Raw genomic sequence first — 20,780 nt, 5'->3', positions numbered from 1 at the left:
ATATCTTAAACATTAGAGGCCAATCTATGAGCTCACAGAGTCGAAATTTTTTTTTTGGTACATTAATATTTTTTTATTTTTCTGGTTTAAAAATTCATTTTTCATTAACATAAATTGTTACTTTTTATGCTAAATATTACTTTGATGATTGTCAACTATATACATGTTAGTCACCAATGACTATTCTACGATTCCATCGGAGTGAAATTTTTTTCCATCCAGTATTTATTTATTTTAATTTTTGAAAAATATGAAAAATAGATTAATAATTGAAAATTAATTTTAAAAATAGGAAAAATTTTCTGTTTTGATTTAAAAAATAAAAGAAAAATAGGAGATTAATATTAGAGTGTTTTGGAGCGTACTATATGCTTGTTATGTTATAACATCTTTGATTTTATAAGCATCTACCATATACTTGTAAGTTAATAATGACATTCTTTTTTCTATGCATCAACATCAGGGTGATATAAAATGGCTAGAGGAGGCAATGAGGAAGGTGAGAGAAGAGGGAGAGGACGTGGGAGATATGATAGTAGTCATGGTAGTGGAGAGATTGCATAGAAACACGGAGAGTCGATTGATGGCAACAAGAGGTATACAAAATGCAACCACTGTCATAAGAGGTTTATGGGTGGTGGGGCCACAAAATTTAAGCAACATCTAGTTAGAAATTCCTCAGATGTGGCTAGATGCAGAGAAGTGCTTAATCATATTGCCAAGGTCATAGCTGAAAACATAAGAGGGGAATAAGAGAAAAGCAGTAAAGGAGAAGACGAGCATAGAGTTTGAGGAGGCACTACATGCTCCTGTGCATCGATATAATGATGATATTGATGATAACAGCGATGACCCGGTGTGTATGTGCTTGATGACATAGAAACTGAGCAAGATGCTAGAGATTGGCGGCAGGTGCAAGCATTGAGCCGACAGTCTTCGGGAGGATAGGGAAAGGCATAGACATGGAGGGGCTGGTCCATCTAGAGCAGGAGGTAGTGGATCCTCACAGATCCCTTTACCCTTTAAGAGATCACAAAGTACAAGGGCAGCCCCACCTCCAACTCCAGCTCCAGTGGTTCCACCTCGTGTGAACCCCGATCTACAACAGGATCCCCGTGCATACAGGAAAAAGGGTAGTAAGCAGTGTAAGATAAAGGGGATGTGGGGAGACATGAAGGCTTATGTTGGGGAGGCAGTGTCTAAGTGGATGCTATGAAACAAACGCCACCACAGGTCCCTATTACCAGCCAATGCTTGATGTTGTGGCTGAGGCTGGTCCAGGGATAAAGGGGCCGACTGCATATGAGGTGATGAATGTATATTTGCTTAAGGAGAAGGCTGACTTGAAAGTATATATTGATGAGTTAAAAGTTATGTGGAAGAGCTATGGGGTAACCATAATGTGTGATGGTTGGACAGGGCCCACGAGAAAGTCCATCATCAATTTTATGGTTTATTGTGATGGTAGAACCATTTCTTGAAGTCTATTGATGCATCCAAGGAAAGAAAGGATGCAAAATATATTTACAAGCTTTTGAAGGATGTTGTGGAAGAAGTTGGGATACAAAATGTTGTTCAGATTGTGACTGACAATGGAAGTAACTACAAGAAGGCCGGAATTAAAATGATGAACAACCCTAGATTCCAACTCTTTTGGACTCCTTGTGCAGCACACTGCATTGACCTAATATTGAAGGACATGGGGAGACTTAAAATTGTGTAGACTGTGGTTGAAAGGGCTAGGCAAGTGAGCACATTTGTCTATAATCATGGGTTTTCATTAAACCTATTGAGGGAGAAGTGCGGGGGTGACTTGGTCAGGCCCGGTCTCATAAGATTTGCTACCAACTATATTGCACTCTAGAGTTTTGAATCCAAGAAAGTTGGTCTTCGATCCATATTCGCATCTAAGGAGTGGTTTGGTTGGAAGGAAGAGGGATTAGCTGGTGGTAGGGAGGCACAGGCAACCATTTCATCAGAGGAGTTTTGGACACAATTGGGTAAAGTGGTTAAAATCTTGGCACCAATTATTGGCATGTTGAAGCTGGTGGATTCTACTTTCAAACCCACATTGGCAAGCCTGTGGGCTGCTATTGCAATGATGAAAGAAAATGTCTATGCTGCCAACCCATGTAGAAGTAGGAAATTTGTGGAAATAAGAGAAGACCATTGGGAGCGCCAGCCTTCGCATCCGTTGCATAAGTCTGGTAAGCAAAGCTGAATACATACTTTTATGTGATATAAAAATGCATTAATGTTCATTCAACATACTATTTAAACCCTAGGTATCACTACAACAAGAGACTTGCATTGGATCCGGATCTTCTAAAAGCAGTGAAGCAGGTAGTTGCCAAGTTACAATCAAACCCCAATCTACAAGCCAAAGCCAATACTAAGGTTAGTTTTGTACTACTATTACTATTATACTATAGGAATCTAAATTTCAGTACAATGGTTGTTAACTAGGGTCCTATTTGTAAATTTGTTATAGAAGAAAGAATTCAAGGATGCATTAGGCAACTTCGGGTCTCCGGCCGCATATGCAGGTCGTATGAATACTGATCTTGGTATGAAATCCAAATTTTAGTATGTTATTTATACAAGTGTTAAGTGTTTTGGAACATAAATAATCTTGTACACTTGTAACTTATAATGCAGCTGAATGGTGGGTGTTGTATGGGGGTTCGTCTCTGGAATTGAGGAATATTGCCATCAAAGTACTATCCCAAACATGTTCTGCATCTGATTGTGAGAGAAATTGGAGCACATTTTCACTTATCCATTTGAAGAGGCGGAATCGATTGGGTTCACAACGCCTGATATTTTCCAGATCGACTCAGATAATGAGAATCCTCTAATGGACTAGGTGAGGGATAGAGGCGAGCCGTTGATGGATCGGCTGAGAGGTAGGCCGGACCCATATCTAGTACGAGAGATGGCAGTCAATGTTGATGATTATATGGTTATAGATGGAAGGATACATTCACAGACCCCACAACCATTCAAGCCTGCACTTGGTAGGGATGATGATGATGATAATGAGGAAGAGGATTGGTCCATTTCATCGGGTGGTTATACCCACACCCAGACTCAGACACAGACACATGGTGATGGTGATGATGGTGATGGTGATGGAGATGAAGGAGGTGATGAAGAGGGTGATGATGGTGGTGACAGTGATGGTGATGACGATGATGATGGTGATGGTGGTGATGGGGGAGGTGGTGGTGATAGATTTGAAGGAGTTTGAGAGCAGTATGAGCAGGCCGATCCACAGTCTGAGCCGGTGCGATTCACTGAGGAGAGTCAGTTTGACTATGCCACACAAGATTCTAATCATGTTGTATGTCCATCAGGTAGAGGGAGAAGTTCAAGTTATAGTAGAGGGTCTCGTCGCCGATTCGGTGAAGGGCAACAAGATTGTATGGGCATTGATAGTCTATCTACTTCTATTGGTGGAATGATTTTGAGTGGAGGGGATAATCATCCGGACAGTGAGAGTAGAGGGAATGGGCAATGGCATGTCCCATCATTTACTGGAGGGAGCACCTGGTCACACTATCATGGACCTTATAGTCAATTCACTGGGATGGGGTATACATCTAGTCCTAGTAGTAGTACTGACTATGGCTCCTAGATCCAGTCACATGGTAGTGGCTTTGTGGACACTTTATTCTCATACCCAGCCAACCCGTACACATTGCCGGATCCATCAGTTGACAGTAACTCAATGGCGGGTTCTTCTTCTTAATACTATGGTGGTGATACGTACCCTCGGATAGGTTATCGTCAATATGTAGATGACTTAATCTTTTTGGCAGTTGTGGAGGGCTACATTCGATTATTCTCTCAGACTATGACGTGGCATGCATTTGTGGTGCAATCAAAGGAAAATGCACATCATTTCTTTCGTACTGAGCGTGGAATCCAGCCAGGCCGTCATAGTTCTTTCCAATAGATAGTAGATACTACATAGTCATTATGATTACTGTTGTACACTTGTATTGTTGTGTAAGTTACATGCTCAGTGTTTAACTTTAGTTGGGACATGTGGATTAGGGAGTCTCATAGTATACTACTCTAATACTCTAAATATTAGCTAATTAATGTTGATGTATGTTTGATCATGACTTAAATGCATTATTTATTTGTTTTACTATCATATTACATCTTGTTCTAGCAATGAAGTAGGTACAATTTCCAGAACAGTTTGACGGTTGATGCCAAACAAAGGTACAACTTTAAAACAATATCATGTTCTAATATTTTTTGCAGTTTTATGTTCTAAGCATGTTTATTAACCTTAAAATATGCTATCCCCCAAGTTTCAGGTCAAAATACCACCGTTTGACCACCGAATAGCCAAACGAAACAAAAAAAATTACATAGTTTTGGCCAAAATCTCGTCGAAATTTCAGTATTTCGATGGTCATGAACACACCAAAATACCAAAACAAAATGAGATCTCGAGCCTTGCCTGAAGGCTGGTGACCTGCACGCACAACTTTATCCACAATCCATCCAGGATCTCCGATACAGTACTTTAAGGTCACAATTTATGGAAGGAAACTTAAACCACAAGTATTAATAGTCAGTAGAATAATACCACTAGTGAACTTCCAGCGATAATAGCATATTTGCACAAAAGAAAGATTAACTTACCTGAACATAGTTACAAGTAATCACCCTTTAGGGTTACATCCAATATATATACCAAAAGAAACAAAAAGAGAAAATGATAATATCATATTCAGGGTGCCCAGAAGGCACAATCATCACTCGAAACCATTCTCATATACAACCAACTCCTCGACCCAAAGATCGTTTCCATAAAGAGTTAGCTCCTCGTCAATAGTCTCAGGATGGTTTCTGGATCAACATCTAAAAAAACACTACAACAAATGGGGTGAGCTTCCATGAAGCCTAGTGAGGAGTGGACAAACAAGCAACCACATCCATATATGAAATGCAACAATGAGGAAGATGCTCAACAACACCGAATGAATGCGTATTAAATGAATGTAATTTCACGATCCGGCTTGTTATCACAAAAACCTAGTCAACAGATTCTAAATTGGTCCCCAAGGATATAAGCTAGTTGCAAGTTAGGAGCATACCGGTCCCCACATGGCTACTTCAGTACCCGCTAAGCCCCTATTAATAATCCCCCATATGTGCCACAACACCAAAATCCAACCTTCAATGATGGGTATCCCATAACACCAGAATCCAACTTTCAAGGATGGGTTTTTGTCACGACACCAGTACCCCCCACCTCGGTCACCAGAAATTCCCCCAACCTCGGTCCATCGGACATTGGATTAGCCAATACGTATCACCCTTTTGGCAAGGGTTGTAGCACCAGGGTTATTCTCCTAGCCCGATGCAATCTAACATGATACATACCAATTCACAATCATACTCACACACCTTGAGGGCATACAGTGTCAAAACCCAACCTTCGGCTACCTGTACCCGACACTCACACTTCATGAACATGGAGTGCCGGAACCCCAACCTTTGGCTACCCGCATCCCAATCATCCATATGCACACATACCCTAGGCATGCAGGTGCCGGAACCCAACCTTCGGTTACCATGCATCCCCTCACCCACAACACACACGTCATTACGCATATTAAATATCCAAAACTATAACAAATTTACAATATACAAATGTTCATGATCAAACCTATGGAAAAACATGTTATAAACACTCCGTAAAACATTCACAACACCCACTCACCTTGTATTCCTACTTGTTAAGTATTGTCGATGCTCTCGTGCCGAGTTGCCTCACCGCTTGATGACTCTATTCATAGGAAATATAAAGGTTTTTTTAGGTCAAGCTATATAAACTCCTAATTCTCTTCTTATAGTGTTAATCACACCCCCACCTTATGGTTTACCCATTTTAGGTAGGAGATACATGTTAGTGTTAGTGTTCTAGGTCAAGGTTCAAGAACTCGTTTCGTTTCAGTGTTTTGGTAGTTTCAAAAACACTGAAATACCAAAACTTCGCCAAAATTTTGTGGAACTGGTGTACTTTTTCCCATATGTTTCGCTGGCCATTTTGGAGGGCTATGGGTTGAAGTACCCGAAATGAGTGAAATGAGTGAAACAAAATGACCGAGATGGCCAGATTTCAACGTAATAGTTAATTTTTAGGGCCAAAATGAGCGAAATTTCAAAATGAAATGACTGAAATATGACCGAGATGACCGAAATATAACTAAAATTATGTACTTTTATATTTTGTTTGCGATTTCGTCCGGGTAAAAAAAAATACCAAAATATCCAAGATTTCGGTATGTTTTCAAACCTTGTTATAGGGTTAGAATTTATGCATGCAACATATGCACATACTAATTAGCTTAGGAATGATGTGATTAGTCACCTATGACGTTTAGATTTTAGGGGCTTGTCCAATTTCCCTAATTTAGGGTTTAGGTTACTAAATTTTAGGAAATCAAATTGGGGTTTCCATGTAATGGGTCCCTAAACCCAAATGTGGTCACCCCAATCCCTTAGTTTAGGTCTGCTTTACCAATTCCCCAACCTATAGTTGAGTTAGGATGGTGAATTATAGAGGATTTGATTAGTTTCCCAAATTTTGGGGTTTAGGTTACCCATTTTTTGAGAAATTCGGTTAGGGCTTCATACTTAAATTTATTTCCCAAATTCTTCCGGCTTGTTCTAATGGCTCGGTGGTGCTCTGCCTCCTGAGGAGGCCGTCATGGCCTCTACCCTACTGAGAGGCCCTCCTCCCCTGCCCCTCCTTCCATCCTCGGCCTTCCTTCCCCTCTGCTATCCCCCCTCCCGCCAATCAACGCCTGAAATTCTCCTTTCAAGCACTCGATATCCCCGGCTGATGGACTTCCTCTCCATTTCATCCCTCTAACCATCCTAGGCGATGCTTTGATTGCCAAATGTCCCAAGGGGCTCCTCGACTTTGAATCATCTCGCTTGTCCTCTCCCCTCATCGGCCATTTCCTAGGGAAGAGACCTCCTTTCCATCTGGTTAAGACATCCCTTATAAAACAATGGAGGGTTGTCGGCACTATAGAAACCTACCTACTTGACCACAGGTTCTTCCTGCTCAAATTCTTTGAGGATTGTGACAAAACTCGTTGCCTTGAAGGTGGCCCATGGCTCGTACGGAGAAAACCCATTTTTCTTTGTCCTTGGAACCGTCAGCTTCTCCTTAATTGAGTTAACTACTCTTCCATCCCTCTCTGGGTCAACCTGGGCACTAGCGGGCCCACCTCTAAGTGATCTGACACATTAATCCATTAATTGGTATGTTGTACCAACTATTGGAGGTGGTCTAAGGTACACGGATGCGTGGGCCCGGCCCCATATGGCTAAATAACCTATTTTGTTATAGTACTCCTACCAATATGGGTCAATTGTGCGCAACATAGTTGGGGCAACCTCACCCTAATGTACTGGGGCCTTCTAGGGTCTGCACAAAGGTATGGGCCCGACTTTGATGTAATTCATTTCTCAAGTTCAGGTAAATCCCCTAATGGAAGAAGACTTACATTGACTTCCTTGGAGATTTGTAACCCTTCCAATTATCCTTGCATGAATAACAATAGCAAGTGGGATCGTTCCTTCCCTCATGGCAGAAAGCTGCTGCTAGTCAATAATCTTTAATATTGTCTCCCCCTTGTGGTTCATCTGCAGTCGGTCACACAAGGAAAACTAAGGCACAGGCATAACCCTCTTGGAGCTCTCCTTTCTGTTGTCAATCCTAGATCTATCTACTCCTCGGGTCTTAGCCGATTTTTCACCGTTGATACCATTGTTCACGATGGTAATTGGGCCTCTCCCATTTCTCCCCCTCACAAACATTTGATTTACCCTCCCTCTCATCCCCCTTGTCATCGAGGTAGGCATGGTTCTATTTCTTCAATACCTTCTTCCTCTAACTCATTTAGTTGTGCTTCTACTTGGGAATTTATCCGTGCTAAAGGCCCCTTGGCGCAAAATCATTTGGTTCAAAGGCTACATCCCCCATCATATTTTTCTTCATCCCTCTACTCTTTCTCTCCTCCTACTCCCTTGTTCTCTTTCAATTTGTATATTCTAACTCGGTATCAGAGCTCAAGGTGTTGGTTTAAGAGTCGTGTCAAAAGTCTATTGCTTCCTCTTTCTCTTGTTGGTACCCTAGGTTACAAAAGGAAGGACATCTACGTGAAAAAATTGAAGAAATCATAAGATAGGCATGAAATGAGACCATGGAGAAACCAAGACAAGTTTTTCTTTGAAGAAATAAGCACTTGGAGCTTGCATCCCAAACCTAGGCAGCTTTACCGCCAGCCCTGAAGTATTTTTTCACTCACATCTGGCCAGCTTTGGAGCAAAAACCAAGCCCCTTTGGATCTCCCTAGGGTGTATTATCACCCACTCCTAACCTTTCATCATGCTTCTTCGAATTGTTACTCCACAACACATCTTGTCCTTAGACTATATGGTACCGATGTCTGTGATGCTTCCGAATGCCATATGTTTGTAAGGTTAGCAAGGTATGATGTCTAAGCCTCTTGAGATCTTATGTTGCGATGTTACATCTTGAAGATGTGGTTCTGGTAAATTTCTTTGAGTCGTATGCTTTGTTTACTTGCTGCATTTTTTATTTATTTATTTATTTATTTATTTTAACTACTGAGATAGATTGTTTGGGGTAGAATTTTCTCCCTATTTGGCTTTGGGTTTTATCCCTACTTTTTTAGTGTGTTTCCACATCATGTCTCAGCTCAACACAAACTGTAAAAGTTCCAGCCACTGCTTCAAGTAGTGCTCCTCCTACTCATATGGCCTTTGAAAACCCAATTACCTAGATTACCATTATGAAGTTGGACAAGACTAGCTACTTGGATGGGGGCACATTCGGTGAAGCTTTCCTATGGAATAGGGGAAAGCTAGGGTATGTTACAGGTACCATTCGAGCACCAAATCCTAATGACCCAACGTATCCAAAATGGGATACTGAGAACTCCACTATTATAACTTGGCTGATCTTCTTTATGAAACCTAAGATTGGGAGGAGATTTATAAGAAAGAAGACTACCAAGGATACTTGGGATAGTATTTCCAAGACTTTTGATAGAGTGGGTGACTCGTTTAAGGTTCATCAGATCCTCCAGAAAGTCATTAAATTGAAACAAGGAGATAAGACCATTTCTAAGTATTATAGTGTTGTTATTGGACTCTGGGAAGAGTATGATCATTACCGAACACTTGAAAAGGAGTGAGTTCTTATCTTGCTCGGTGGTTTAAATGCGGAGTATGAGCAATCTGGATACAAATTTTAAGCTAGTCACCTCTTACATCCCTTGATAAGGTATGTAGCTACCTGTTTAGTGAGGAGACCCGAGAGTTGCCATGCATTCTGCTCCTTCACTTCAGCGATTTGCACTTTCTTCCACTACCCACAGAGAATGGCGTGGTGGTTGCAGAGGCCAAGGGCCATCCTGTGGACAAGGTTCAAGGTATCGGACTTCGACCAGGTTTCGACCCTTGGGGAGACCGAAATTTCGGTCAAAACCTAGGAAATTTCGAGGAAACCAGGGAATTTTTCCCCATTTGGTGGAAACTTAGGTTTCGACCCTCAAACAATGTTTTTTTTTCCTATTTTTTGTGTATATTCTATTTTAAACATTTCTCATACATTCACATCATTAGTTTTATAAAAAAACACAGTTATACTTGTGCGGTGAACCAAAGGTTCGATGATCATTACGCTAAGTTGTTGACTTAAATTATGAAATTATACTATATAATGACATAGTCTACACTATATATAGTCTACAATCTACATTAAAACATAATACATATTCCAAATTATCCAAAATAAATAAAAATATTACATCATCATGAGTTATCTCTCAACACTCAACACTTAAGACTCAGTACTCAACACTCAACACTCAACACTTAAGTGACAACAATCAACACTCAACACTCAAAAGTCAATTCCAAGTAGAGTGCCTAGGTTGTTCCATCCCACGAGCTGCATATCATTGCAGATGTCGTAGCTGCTCCTCTAAATACACCACATATGCGTCCCATGACATGTTTTGGGCCTAATTGTCTTAGTAGTCTGTTATCGCCCATTTATAAAATGCATCATCAACATCAGCTAGGTATCTGAACCTAGGTAATGGGTTAGTCACAGTCATTTGTTATGGGTATGGCACAAAAGTTTAAGATGGATACCTAAAGATACTGTCAACAAAAGATGACCCACCACCTGTAGTACCCTCGTGTTCGATGAAGAGGAAGATTCACTATACTGTCCATAACCATTACCATATCCAAATGAACCAGTACTCTCGAAGGATAGTCCACCAGCATATACACCATACCCCGGATACCTATAATACAATGCAGCTGATCCGGCACTCTCAAAGCCACTATCACCATAATGTATTGGACTAGGGCTCAAGTCAATGAATTCTAGTGCATGCCAATGCCCAGATCCTCCACTCTATCCCAAACTCATAGATTCCATTGGGTAAGCAAAAGTATAAGTCAATATTTACAAGTTCAAGTAAGGTGAATAAAGTAAAACTAACCAGCCTTATGTAGAGGATGTGTGAGCTGCCTCTCCCAATGCTCCTTGATTATGGCAAAGAACTTTTTGTTACCCGTTCGGTACACCGCTTCCACCTCCATCTTCATCATTTCAATAGTTGCCCATATGATTAGTAAGGTGGGTTTCTTCTATGAGTCAACCAATTTCAAGATGCTCACAATAGGATCTAATATCCTCACCACTTTTTTGAGATCCTCCTAGAACTTTTCACTAGAAATAGTTTCTTGGGCTGCTTTTCCTCCCTGAAAATTAGATCTATCCCAATTAAACCACTCCTAAGAAGCAAACATTGACCTCAATCCAGACTTCTTCATCTCAAAGCTCTTCAACGCGATATAGTTTGTCATGAACCTTGTCAACCCTGGCCTCACCAAGTCCCCACCACATTTAATCCTTAACAAGTTTCGAGCAAACCCATGGTTGTACACATATGCGGTCACCTGCCTCGCTTTTTCTACCACACCTTTTACAATCTTCAGACTTCCCATGTCTTTTAACATGAGCTCTAACAATGGGCTGCACAAGGAGTCCAAAATAGATGGTACCTGAGATTGTTCATTAGCTTTTCCCCAGCTTTCTTGAAATTAATCCCATTATCAGTGACAATCTGTACCACATTCCTCACCCCAACATCCTTTACCACCTCTTTCAAGAGGTTGTAGATGTATTTTTCATCTTTCTTCTCACTGGATGCATCAACTGACTTTAGAAAGATTGTCTTTCCATCACAATTCACCATGAAATTGATGATGGACTATCTAGTGGGTCCAGTCCATCCATCACACATCACGGTCACCCCATAGTACTCCCACATTGCTTTTGATCCTCAATGTAATCTACCAACTCTTTCTTCTGTTTTGGCAAATATACATTGTACATCTCATAAGCTGTTGGCCCCTTCACACTTGGCCCAGCCCTACCAATCTCATCCAGAATGTTTTGGTAATAAGACCTTGTGGTCACATTGGCTGGAATGCTATGATAGAAAGCTCACTTGGAGAATGCCATTCCCACTGCATCCTTAACATTGCTCCACACTTGCTTAAATTTTAACTGTCTTTAGTCTTGCCTTCGAAACAATGCAGGATCAAATTAAAGAACCTCAACATTGCGGTTATGAGGTGGGGGTGAGGGTGGGGCTTGGTCCCTCATACTCTGGGACCTCCTCAATGGAATCTCTAGCTCTCTATATCTCAACCTCCTCCTCCTCTCTGGCTCAGGGTCTTCTTTATCCAGTCGAGATGAACCAGCTCCCCTAGACCTCTAGACACGTCTTTCCTTATCAATCTCATGATGGGCCCTGCTTGCTGCGAAAGTCCTCCTCAATTGTTCAGCCTCTTGTACCATTTCCATCATCCAAGTCAAATTCATCACTGTCATAATCTTACTCCCCCTACTCTAGCAATGACTCTAGACAAGCATCATGGTATTCATCCCTAACTTCCCTTTTCTCCTTCCTCTTCTGCAACCCTCCTTTTAAATGTTCCAATATACTCCTCTTGATTTAATTGGATACATTAAGGTAGCCCAACACATTCCTATCCCCACCAGCAAGAAGCCACTTTAATCTTATGGCCCCACCGGACATGATTTTTTTCCTGGCAATAAAAACACTGTGACTTCCTTTTATCAGCTGATAGAGGTCACCCATGCAGCCATGCAATGTCCCCCACCTATATTGTCCATTATGTAACACTTAAAATCTTGCTACAAACACTGTTCCAACAAAAAAGAGACCAATTATAAACAAATATGCATCAATAATGACTCATAAAAATAATCAAAGATAATTGTAAATTCCCATCAAAGCACTATATTTTTTCCTTATTTAAAAATAATTATTTAATTAATAAATAATAACCAATTAAGAAACATCCAATTATTAATCAAACATGATTATAAATGCATTTGTAATACATTAAATAATTTTCTTGAATTTTCAAACCATAATAGACATTTTTTTCGTAATTATTTACATTTTTAAAATAATTTCAGAATATATTTAATGAATTTTCAAAATTAAGAAAAAAAATAACAGCAAAAAAAAAAACCGAAACCATCAAGTTATAGATCAGCCAATGGTGTTCAACATATGTTAAATTGAAATAATCAATTTTTTTTCAAAAATATATTGTAGGTAAATCATTTTTGAAAACAGAAAAAAATAAAGCATTAACATGCAAAAAAAAAAATTCGATCACCGTGAATTCATAGATCGGGTCCTTTTAAGTAACATATAAAAAAATTACATGATTCTACTCTATTTACAAGCATATTATATATAAAAAAAAAAATGCTTTTGGGGAGGGTAGGTCTTACCTTTTTGGTCCAAGATGTCTTTATTGTGTAGATGAAGCAATAACCACCCTTAGATACTTCTTTGTTAAGCAAAAAATGAAAATCTCCATTGTTTCCCTAAGTTTCCCACACATAGGAAAAAAAATTAAGGGAGTGTCTAATTCTACTGAAACAAAAGTGGGTTTCTATTTGAAATCACTTAAATAGGACCTGGTTCAAACCAAGTGGTTTTGGTCGAAATTTCCCATGTTTTGGTCGAAACATGGGAAGCTTGGTAGAATTGGGTCAAAACATGTTGTTTTGTTTCGACCCCTGGTGATACTTGTGAATTTCGTAGGTTTCGCTCGAGTTTTCGAACCATACCCGTGGAGATGACAAAGAGACTCTAAAGTGATCATTATGGGAAACCTGGGGACACTTAAGAGAGGTGTTTGGTACTTCATTGCCATCCTTCTAGCACATGGTGGAAATACTGGCAAACATAGTGGCCGCAGAGGAGCTACAATCTATGTTGTGACGATAAAGACTGATTCTAGGGGGCACCCATAGGCAGATACCATCTACCTCACATACTATACCAAATCCTCAGCTTCCACTATGCTTGTCTCCACATCTGCATCTTCCATAGCTCCATCGTGGGTCATTGACTTGGTCCCACTAACCACATGACTGGTACGTCCCATTATTATGATTCCTACTCCATTTGTTCTGGTAAATATAAGGTTCGGGTGGCCGATGGTGCCCTCTCCTCTATTTCTAGTAGAGGCAGTATTCCCTTTATCTCTTCCATTTTACTTAATTATGTTCTTCATGTTCCTAACCTTACCTTGAATATTTTGTCTGTAAGCACTTTAACTAAATTCTTTAATAGTTGTATTAGATTTTTCCCTTCTCATTGTCTTCTTCAGGATTTGGTGACAAAAAGGATTACTGGCAATGGACGTGAGGAAAGCGGACTCTACCACCTTGAGCCGCAATTATCTTTTTTTATGACACCACAGTCCTATGTATGTGGTTGTAGTGAAAGTATTTTTGTAGACTCTGTGAGGCTTTGAAAACAACTTTCAGGATTTCCCTCTTCTGTTGTGATGAGGAAATAATTACCTCATTTATTTACATCTTTTCCTTCTCATGTATTTCATTGTGAGTCATGTACTTTTGTTAAACATTGTCGTTGTCTTATCCCTATCATAGTAACAAATCTACAATTCCCTTTCATATTGTGCATACTAATGTTTGGGGACCTTGTCCTACTCCTTGTTTAGCCATCATTACTTGGTTTCATTTGTTGATGATTTCTCTCGTAGTACTTAGATTATTCTTATGAAACATAAGAGTGATGCTTATGATGGCTTCAAAAACTTTTATCAGATGGTCTACATACCCTATTCGAAACAAAATTAAAATTATCCGACCTGATAAAGGGGGTGGAGTACATTTTTTGGTGACTTTCATGCGTTTTTTTTTTTTTTTTTTTTTTTTTTTTTTTTTTTTTTTTTTTTACTGATAATGGTATTATCCATTAGTATGATTGTGTTGATACACCCCAACAGAATAGGGTAGATGAGAGGAAAAACCGACATTTGTTAGAAGTTAGTCGAAGCCTCGTCTTTGGCATGCATGTTCCCAGTTCTATGTTGATGCATCTCCTCAGGCTTCTGCTTTTGCTCTCCCCCCACCATAGGGTGTTTGGTTGTGTTTGTTACGTGGATGTTAATAAATCCTCTCGCATTGAGCTTGATCCCAAGCTCCTCAAATATCTCTTCCTTGGGTATTCTTCCACTACCAAAGGCCGTGTATTACCACTCTTCCCAAAGGCGGCTTCTCTCCAAAGATATCACCTTCCTTAAGTCTATGCCTTTCTTTGCTTCCCATCAACATCCTATTCAAGGGGAGAATAACAGAAGTGAAAAGGCTACTGATGTCATTCCCTTTCTTCCTTCCTTGCCTATATCTCCTTTTATGGTTGACATTAGGAAACACAGAGAGGTGGATGTTGTTGATACTTGGTTATAATAAGGAGTTACTTGTGTCCAAGAGAAAGGGAAAGACGACCTGCCAAGAGTCCTCTTTGGATCCACATTATGAGATCTACCTTCCTCAATTAAGTAACATTTCTCCTCTCCCTTCTAAGTTGCACCTTCATATTTCTACTAGGAAAGGAAAGAGATTTTGCACTAATCCTATAGCCCAATTTGTTTCCTATGATACCCTCTCTCCTACAGGTTTTGCTTTTATAGTTGCCCTCTCCTCTGTTTCACCCCCAAAAATGTCACTGAGGACTTGTCTAACCCAAAGTGGAAGCAAGCCATGTCTGAAGAAATGATGGCTCTTGAGAAGAAATGTATCTGAAAACTAATTGATCTCCCCAAGGGAGAGTTCCAGTTGGATGCAGATGGGTTTACACAATCAAATACCAATCAAATGGTACTATTGAAGGTACAAGGAAAGGTTGGTGGCATAATTCTATAAGGGTTCTCCTATCTTTGGCAACAAATAGAGAGTGGCCTTTATATCAGTTAGATGTGAAGAATGTCTTTCTCCATGGTTACTTAGAGGAGGAAGTGTACATGCAGCCTCTGCCTAGCTTCAAGTTTCTTTCAGCTGAAGGGAAGGTGTGCCTTCTCAAGAAGGCTTTGTATGTTCTCAAACAGTCCCCAAAAGCTTGGTTTGAGAGGTTTAGGAAAGCTATTCTCAAGAAAATATATTCCTAGAGTCAAACAGACCACACTTTATTTACTCGATGAGGTATTGGTACTATTACAACATAAATTGTCTATGTTGATGACAATGTAGTGACTGAAGATGACAGAGCTGAGATAGCTAGGCTGAAGGCCTACTTGGCCATTTCGAAATTAAAAGACCTTGGACACTTAAGTATTTCTTAGGAATTTAAGTGTCAAGGTCTAAGAAGGGATAAACATATGTCAACAAAATTTTGTGCTAAACCTATTGAAAGAAACAAGAATGTTGGGCTGCAAACCTGCAAATTCTCCTATTGGGCATAAATATAGACTAGGAGAAGATTGTGGTCCTTCCCTCATTGACGCAGGGAATACCAGAGACTAGTGGGAAAGCTTTATCTGTCTTTAACTCGTCCAGACATTACTTTATGGGAGTGGTGAACCAATTTATGCATGCTCCCAAAAGTGGGCACTTGGATACTATTACTACATCCTCAGATACTTGAAGTCCTCTCAGGGGAAAGGACTATTGTATGCTAAGAACACCACTTGAGGATAGAAGGCTATACAGATGATGATTGGGCTGGATTCATCTGTGACAAACGGTCTACATCAGGCTATTGCACATTTGTGGGTGGCAATTTGGTCACATGGAGGGAACAAAAAAAGCGTGTTGTGGCCAGGTCAAGTGCAGACCAGAAATTAAGGCAATGGTTCATAGAGTTTGTGAACTTATATGGCTTAGACGGTTAGCTCAAGATTTAGGCTTTGACACTGAAGGGCCTATGTGGAACTATTGTGATAACAAGGCAGCTACATGCATTGCTCACAATTCAAGGCAGCATGACAGGACAAAGCACTTTGAAGTGGGCTAGCACTTCATGAAGGAGAAGATAGATTCTGGTTACACTTGCACTCCTTTTGTGAAGATAAATGATCAGTTGGCAGACTTCGTCACCTAAGGAGTCATCCATCACCAGTTTAGCCCCTATATGCAAGCTAGGAATGCAATATATTTATTCTTCAGCTTAAGGGGGAGTGTTAGAATTAATGTAATAAGGGTACTTATGGAACAAGTTTATTATATTTTTTCCCTTTTACCTCCCTACGGAGGTGTATGTAACATGGTTTAAGATCTCAACCGCTAATATCTTATTTTTTCAAAAAGGCGAGATATAAATTGTACAAAAACTCAACCGAGATCTCGAGATCTCGCCAAATCTCGCCTCTCTACTTTGTTGAAGGAAAAATAGTAAAGAGCAAGGATTTTGGTGCTTTTGAGGTTCTCCATTCCTACACTAATTGAAGCTTAAAGAGTAGAGAATATTACCTATATATGATGTCTCTTAAATTCCTATAATTATGTTGTGTCATGTGTTGATTGTGGAATGTGGATTGTGGAATAGAGAATACTAGCCTAAGGTTCGAAGAGTCGGAGACTACTTACATAAGGTAGTGGGTATGAAGTCAAAATACAATTTTAGTTTTGATTTTTTTAAAAAACTGATGTTTCCAATGTGTTTATAAGGCCTAAAATAGGGTAAATATCAAATTTCAGGGGCTACAAAGACCATATAGCCATCGAGACCAACCACCGAGTCGACCAGGAAAAAATACATGATCTCAACGAGATCTCACTTATTTTGGATTAGCGAGATGGGGGGAGAGCAAGATCTTAAACCCAGGTATGTAATTCCTTCCATCTTGTTAAGTGAAGTAATATATATGTGGTAGACAATCTATTCTCTACACAACATTCTACCATCATTTGCAAAGCAAGGGGTAAGGCTGTCACACTTGCCCATCCCAGACCCTGCAGTAGTGGGAGCCTTGTGCACTGAGTTGCTCTTTCTTTTAAAACATTCTACCATCATCTCCTCTCTTAGTCTTCTTACTCTTCCTCTTCTCCTTCATCCCTTAACTCTTTTCTCTCCTTTTGCTCCCTTCTTCTCTTTGTATCTTTTTATACTAACTAGAAGATAGGATTTCTCCCCACATGCCACGGACCACCCTCAAGAGTGCAGAGCTTATCATGTTCGTCAGAGAATTTGAAGATAAAGAAATCATTGTCTATGAGGAAAGTTTCCATCATTCCTTGCAATATTGTTTTGTGAGGGAGATCTTGACAATGTTGAAAGGGGGATGGGAACCTATGAAGTGGCCAACCAGGGAATATGCCACAGTATGGCTTCATCATCCAGAAAGTCAAGAGGTACAATGGGAAATTTTAGAGCTTCCAACAATGGATAGGGAATGTAATGAAAAGGAAGACATGATCGGGATTGAGCAGGAGATTTTCTGAAAAGCGATCTCCAAGAAGGGCCATTCTGAGGGAGGGGGAAAAAAGAGGGATATCAGAGGTTGGGGAGGAAGGCTGGGAAGGGTGGGATGACAGTTGGGACGAGGGGGACCTGAGAAGTGTCAGCACCACCCAGGGAGACCAGCCATGGAGGCGGGCACTCAGAGGAGGCAGTTAAGGATCTTGATAATGTTGTGCTTTCAACAACAATCTGATCTCACAAAAGACAAATCTGATTCAACAATATGAAGTTCATATGGACAATGAGTTCTAGTGTTGTATTAGTATTGTAAAACACAAAGCCACATGATGTTGCAAAAGAGGTAGAACTTATATAAGACACAAAATACCTTGGAGTCGGCCACATCTTCAAATATCCTAATTCCTAAAACAAATGGAAAATGAAGTGTCTTAGAAGGCAATTAACAAAAATCTCCAAAAAAAAAAGAATGAAATTTTGATAATTTCATGATAAACATCAGAACCCTAGCTCTGACCCTCATTTTAGCAATTTAATGTATTACATTCATCACATACATAAGCATCGGTAAGTACACACTTGGACAACAAAATAAAATATCCAATTTCGTATTAAAGAAGTCAGGATATGCTATTGAGGTGTGCAACCCAAAAGCTTAAGCTATTAGGTGGAGAGGCTCAACTGGTATATGAAGCCATCCATGGTCCTAGAGTTAGCCAAGTTGGCGTAAGGCTCAGTTTGTTGTCGTTGTTTGTTGTTGTAGGATCTTCTTATCCCCAAAAGATTTGTAAGGTCCCTCTACAACTATAAAGAGATTTGGAAGGTCTCTACCTGTGAAAGAGATTTGTAAAGGATCCTCTTATCCTGCAAAAAGAGATTGTAAAAATATTTCCTCCCTACCTACTGTACTGAAAGGGAAGAGCTAGTGGTTATAAGTGGAACTTGTGGGGAGTGGACTACAAGTATAACCTAATGACTGTGAAGTTGGGTGATTGGCAGACCTGAGCTGTTTTGGAATCAGAAAATACCGAGGAGATGTTGGGTTATGGAGTTGGGTAGGAATGGAAGTTTTATTGGTGAGGTCTTTTTCCAGATGCTTCACAATGGAGAGAGTTCACCCACAAGATCTCACTTGGATTCATGAAGTCCTCTGTGTTTTTTTCTTTTCTTGGGACTTGCTTGCATGTGGACTGTATGCATTGAGACAATCGGTAATCTCATAAGACGAGCCATAATAAAGGCAAATCCTGAATCAGGAAAAATCGAATGGAAGATTAGCTCAACAGGATCACAAGAAATAAGGAAAGAACCAGGAACAGAAAAGTATTGGCAGTTCTGATTAGGCCCCAATTCCGGTCAAAGGTTGTCCTTTTACAGACCAGACCTGCAAAGTTTGATCAAGATGTGACGCTTGGATTGTGAGATCTGATGAAAAGCTACTGCAAGTAGGTAAACTTAAAAGCAAGAACAGTACTGCAGTAATTTTATCAGTATCAGAAATCAAATCAGAATACTTGAAAGCCATTAGGATGCAGAATAATAGACCAGAATAGATCTTTGCAGGTATCAGAACTGAACTAAGAACAAGCAGATCAGAGATCGACTGGAATTCAAAATAGATTTTGATAGAAGCTAAAGTTAGAACCAGTACCATAATCAAAACTGATAACAAACGGTCTCATAAAATCAGTACAGCCGCTGGATAGCAACCCTAGTTACCTACTAGGGTTGTTAGATCTGACCTGAAACTCTTGAACAACAAGATGGATAGATCGAGAGAGATAGATAGGATAATGGGTTAGGAATCCGCCTAAACCTTAGGTTAGACTCCAAAGTCTACAAAGAGAATCCACACTTCCACAAAAAATCCACCTTAGTATACCCAGAATCGACCAGGTAAACACCATTGAATCCACAGAACCAAATTCAGAAAAAATTGAATGCTTTATCTTTGAAATCATTGCGATGAACTGAAGGCCTTACATGAGCTACTCCAGAAGCCTGTGATTGGCTAAGGAGAGAGGTTACATCATCCAAAAATACGAAATAAAAGCCCCATAATCCAACCAATAAGAAAAAAGGAACCATAAAAATTTCTTAATCCAAGATAAGCTTTACAATTAAAAGGAAAAAGAAAGAAAATAAGCTTCTAAGTCCACTACTTGGAGTCTTGGATTGGTATCAAGATAAGATTCCTTTTGTTAACTTGTGATCTGGAACCTTATATCAGAAACAGAATCTGAACACGAACAGTAACCAAAGGCTGTGACATGACATCTAAGTGGCTGTGATGATCAGAATCTGTTTTCTTCTACTTCTTCAACTGGTACTGTTTCTAAACCTAGATTCTGCATCATGCTAGAGGTTAAGGAATTTGTGTGGTCTTTGTAATCAAATAGAGGGTGTGAATTATATTTTGATGCATTTTACCATGCGCCTCACCTGTGGGGAGATTTATATCAACAAAAGCAGTTGCTCGGCATTTTTTGGAATCATTACTATCAGTTATGAAGAATACATGGGTGGTCCCTTGGAAGAGCTATTATTTTGTGGAAGATTATCCCATAAATTGCTTTCTGGTGCTTGTGGAGAGAGAAATGCTAGAATATTCAAACATAAACAAACCACTTTCAAATTTAGGTGTGGAGACTTTGGAAATGTTTTATTTATTCTTGTGCTGCATGGTGGAACCAAAATAAGCATTCCATGCTCTCTTCCCCCACCCCAAGTAGGTGAAGGAAATTTCTCGTGGCCCTCCAATGGTCCGTTACGGGAAAGAGCAAAACATGGAGATATTTCAACTATTGATGAATATCAGATGAAGTTTCTCCTGTGACTTCCCAACAATTGTAAAAATAGAATCCCATGAAAAGTAACAAGAGCCCTGAAAGGATAACACCTACACTGATCACTCCT

The 20,780-nt window shown here is 39.8% G+C and overlaps 1 protein-coding gene across 10 annotated transcripts in view; it reads right to left on the bottom strand.

Annotated features, from left to right (window-relative positions):
* LOC122064519 (protein ENHANCED DISEASE RESISTANCE 2-like) overlaps window positions 1-20,780 on the bottom strand; it is an 88,190-nt gene that overhangs the window by 29,039 nt on the left and 38,371 nt on the right. For 7 of the 10 annotated variants that reach the window (XR_006135738.1, XR_006135737.1, XM_042628229.1 and 4 more), the window contains 2 exons: window positions 18,235-18,269; window positions 12,923-13,018 (listed from right to left, as the gene is read on the bottom strand). Coding sequence is in view for 7 of the 10 variants with exons in the window: in XM_042628229.1 (XP_042484163.1) it covers window positions 12,923-13,018; window positions 18,235-18,269 (131 nt within the window). In the remaining 3 variants the exon portion in view is untranslated. The remainder of the gene's footprint in view (window positions 1-12,922; window positions 13,019-18,234; window positions 18,270-20,780) is intronic. The other 3 variants (XR_006135739.1, XM_042628230.1, XM_042628231.1) reach the window with 1 other exon arrangement.

Source organism: Macadamia integrifolia, unplaced genomic scaffold (assembly GCF_013358625.1).
Source record: "Macadamia integrifolia cultivar HAES 741 unplaced genomic scaffold, SCU_Mint_v3 scaffold1676, whole genome shotgun sequence".
Lineage (NCBI taxonomy): Eukaryota > Viridiplantae > Streptophyta > Magnoliopsida > Proteales > Proteaceae > Macadamia > Macadamia integrifolia.
The sequence above is the reverse complement of the archived record's forward strand: the minus strand, read 5'-3'. Positions and strand labels throughout refer to the sequence as shown.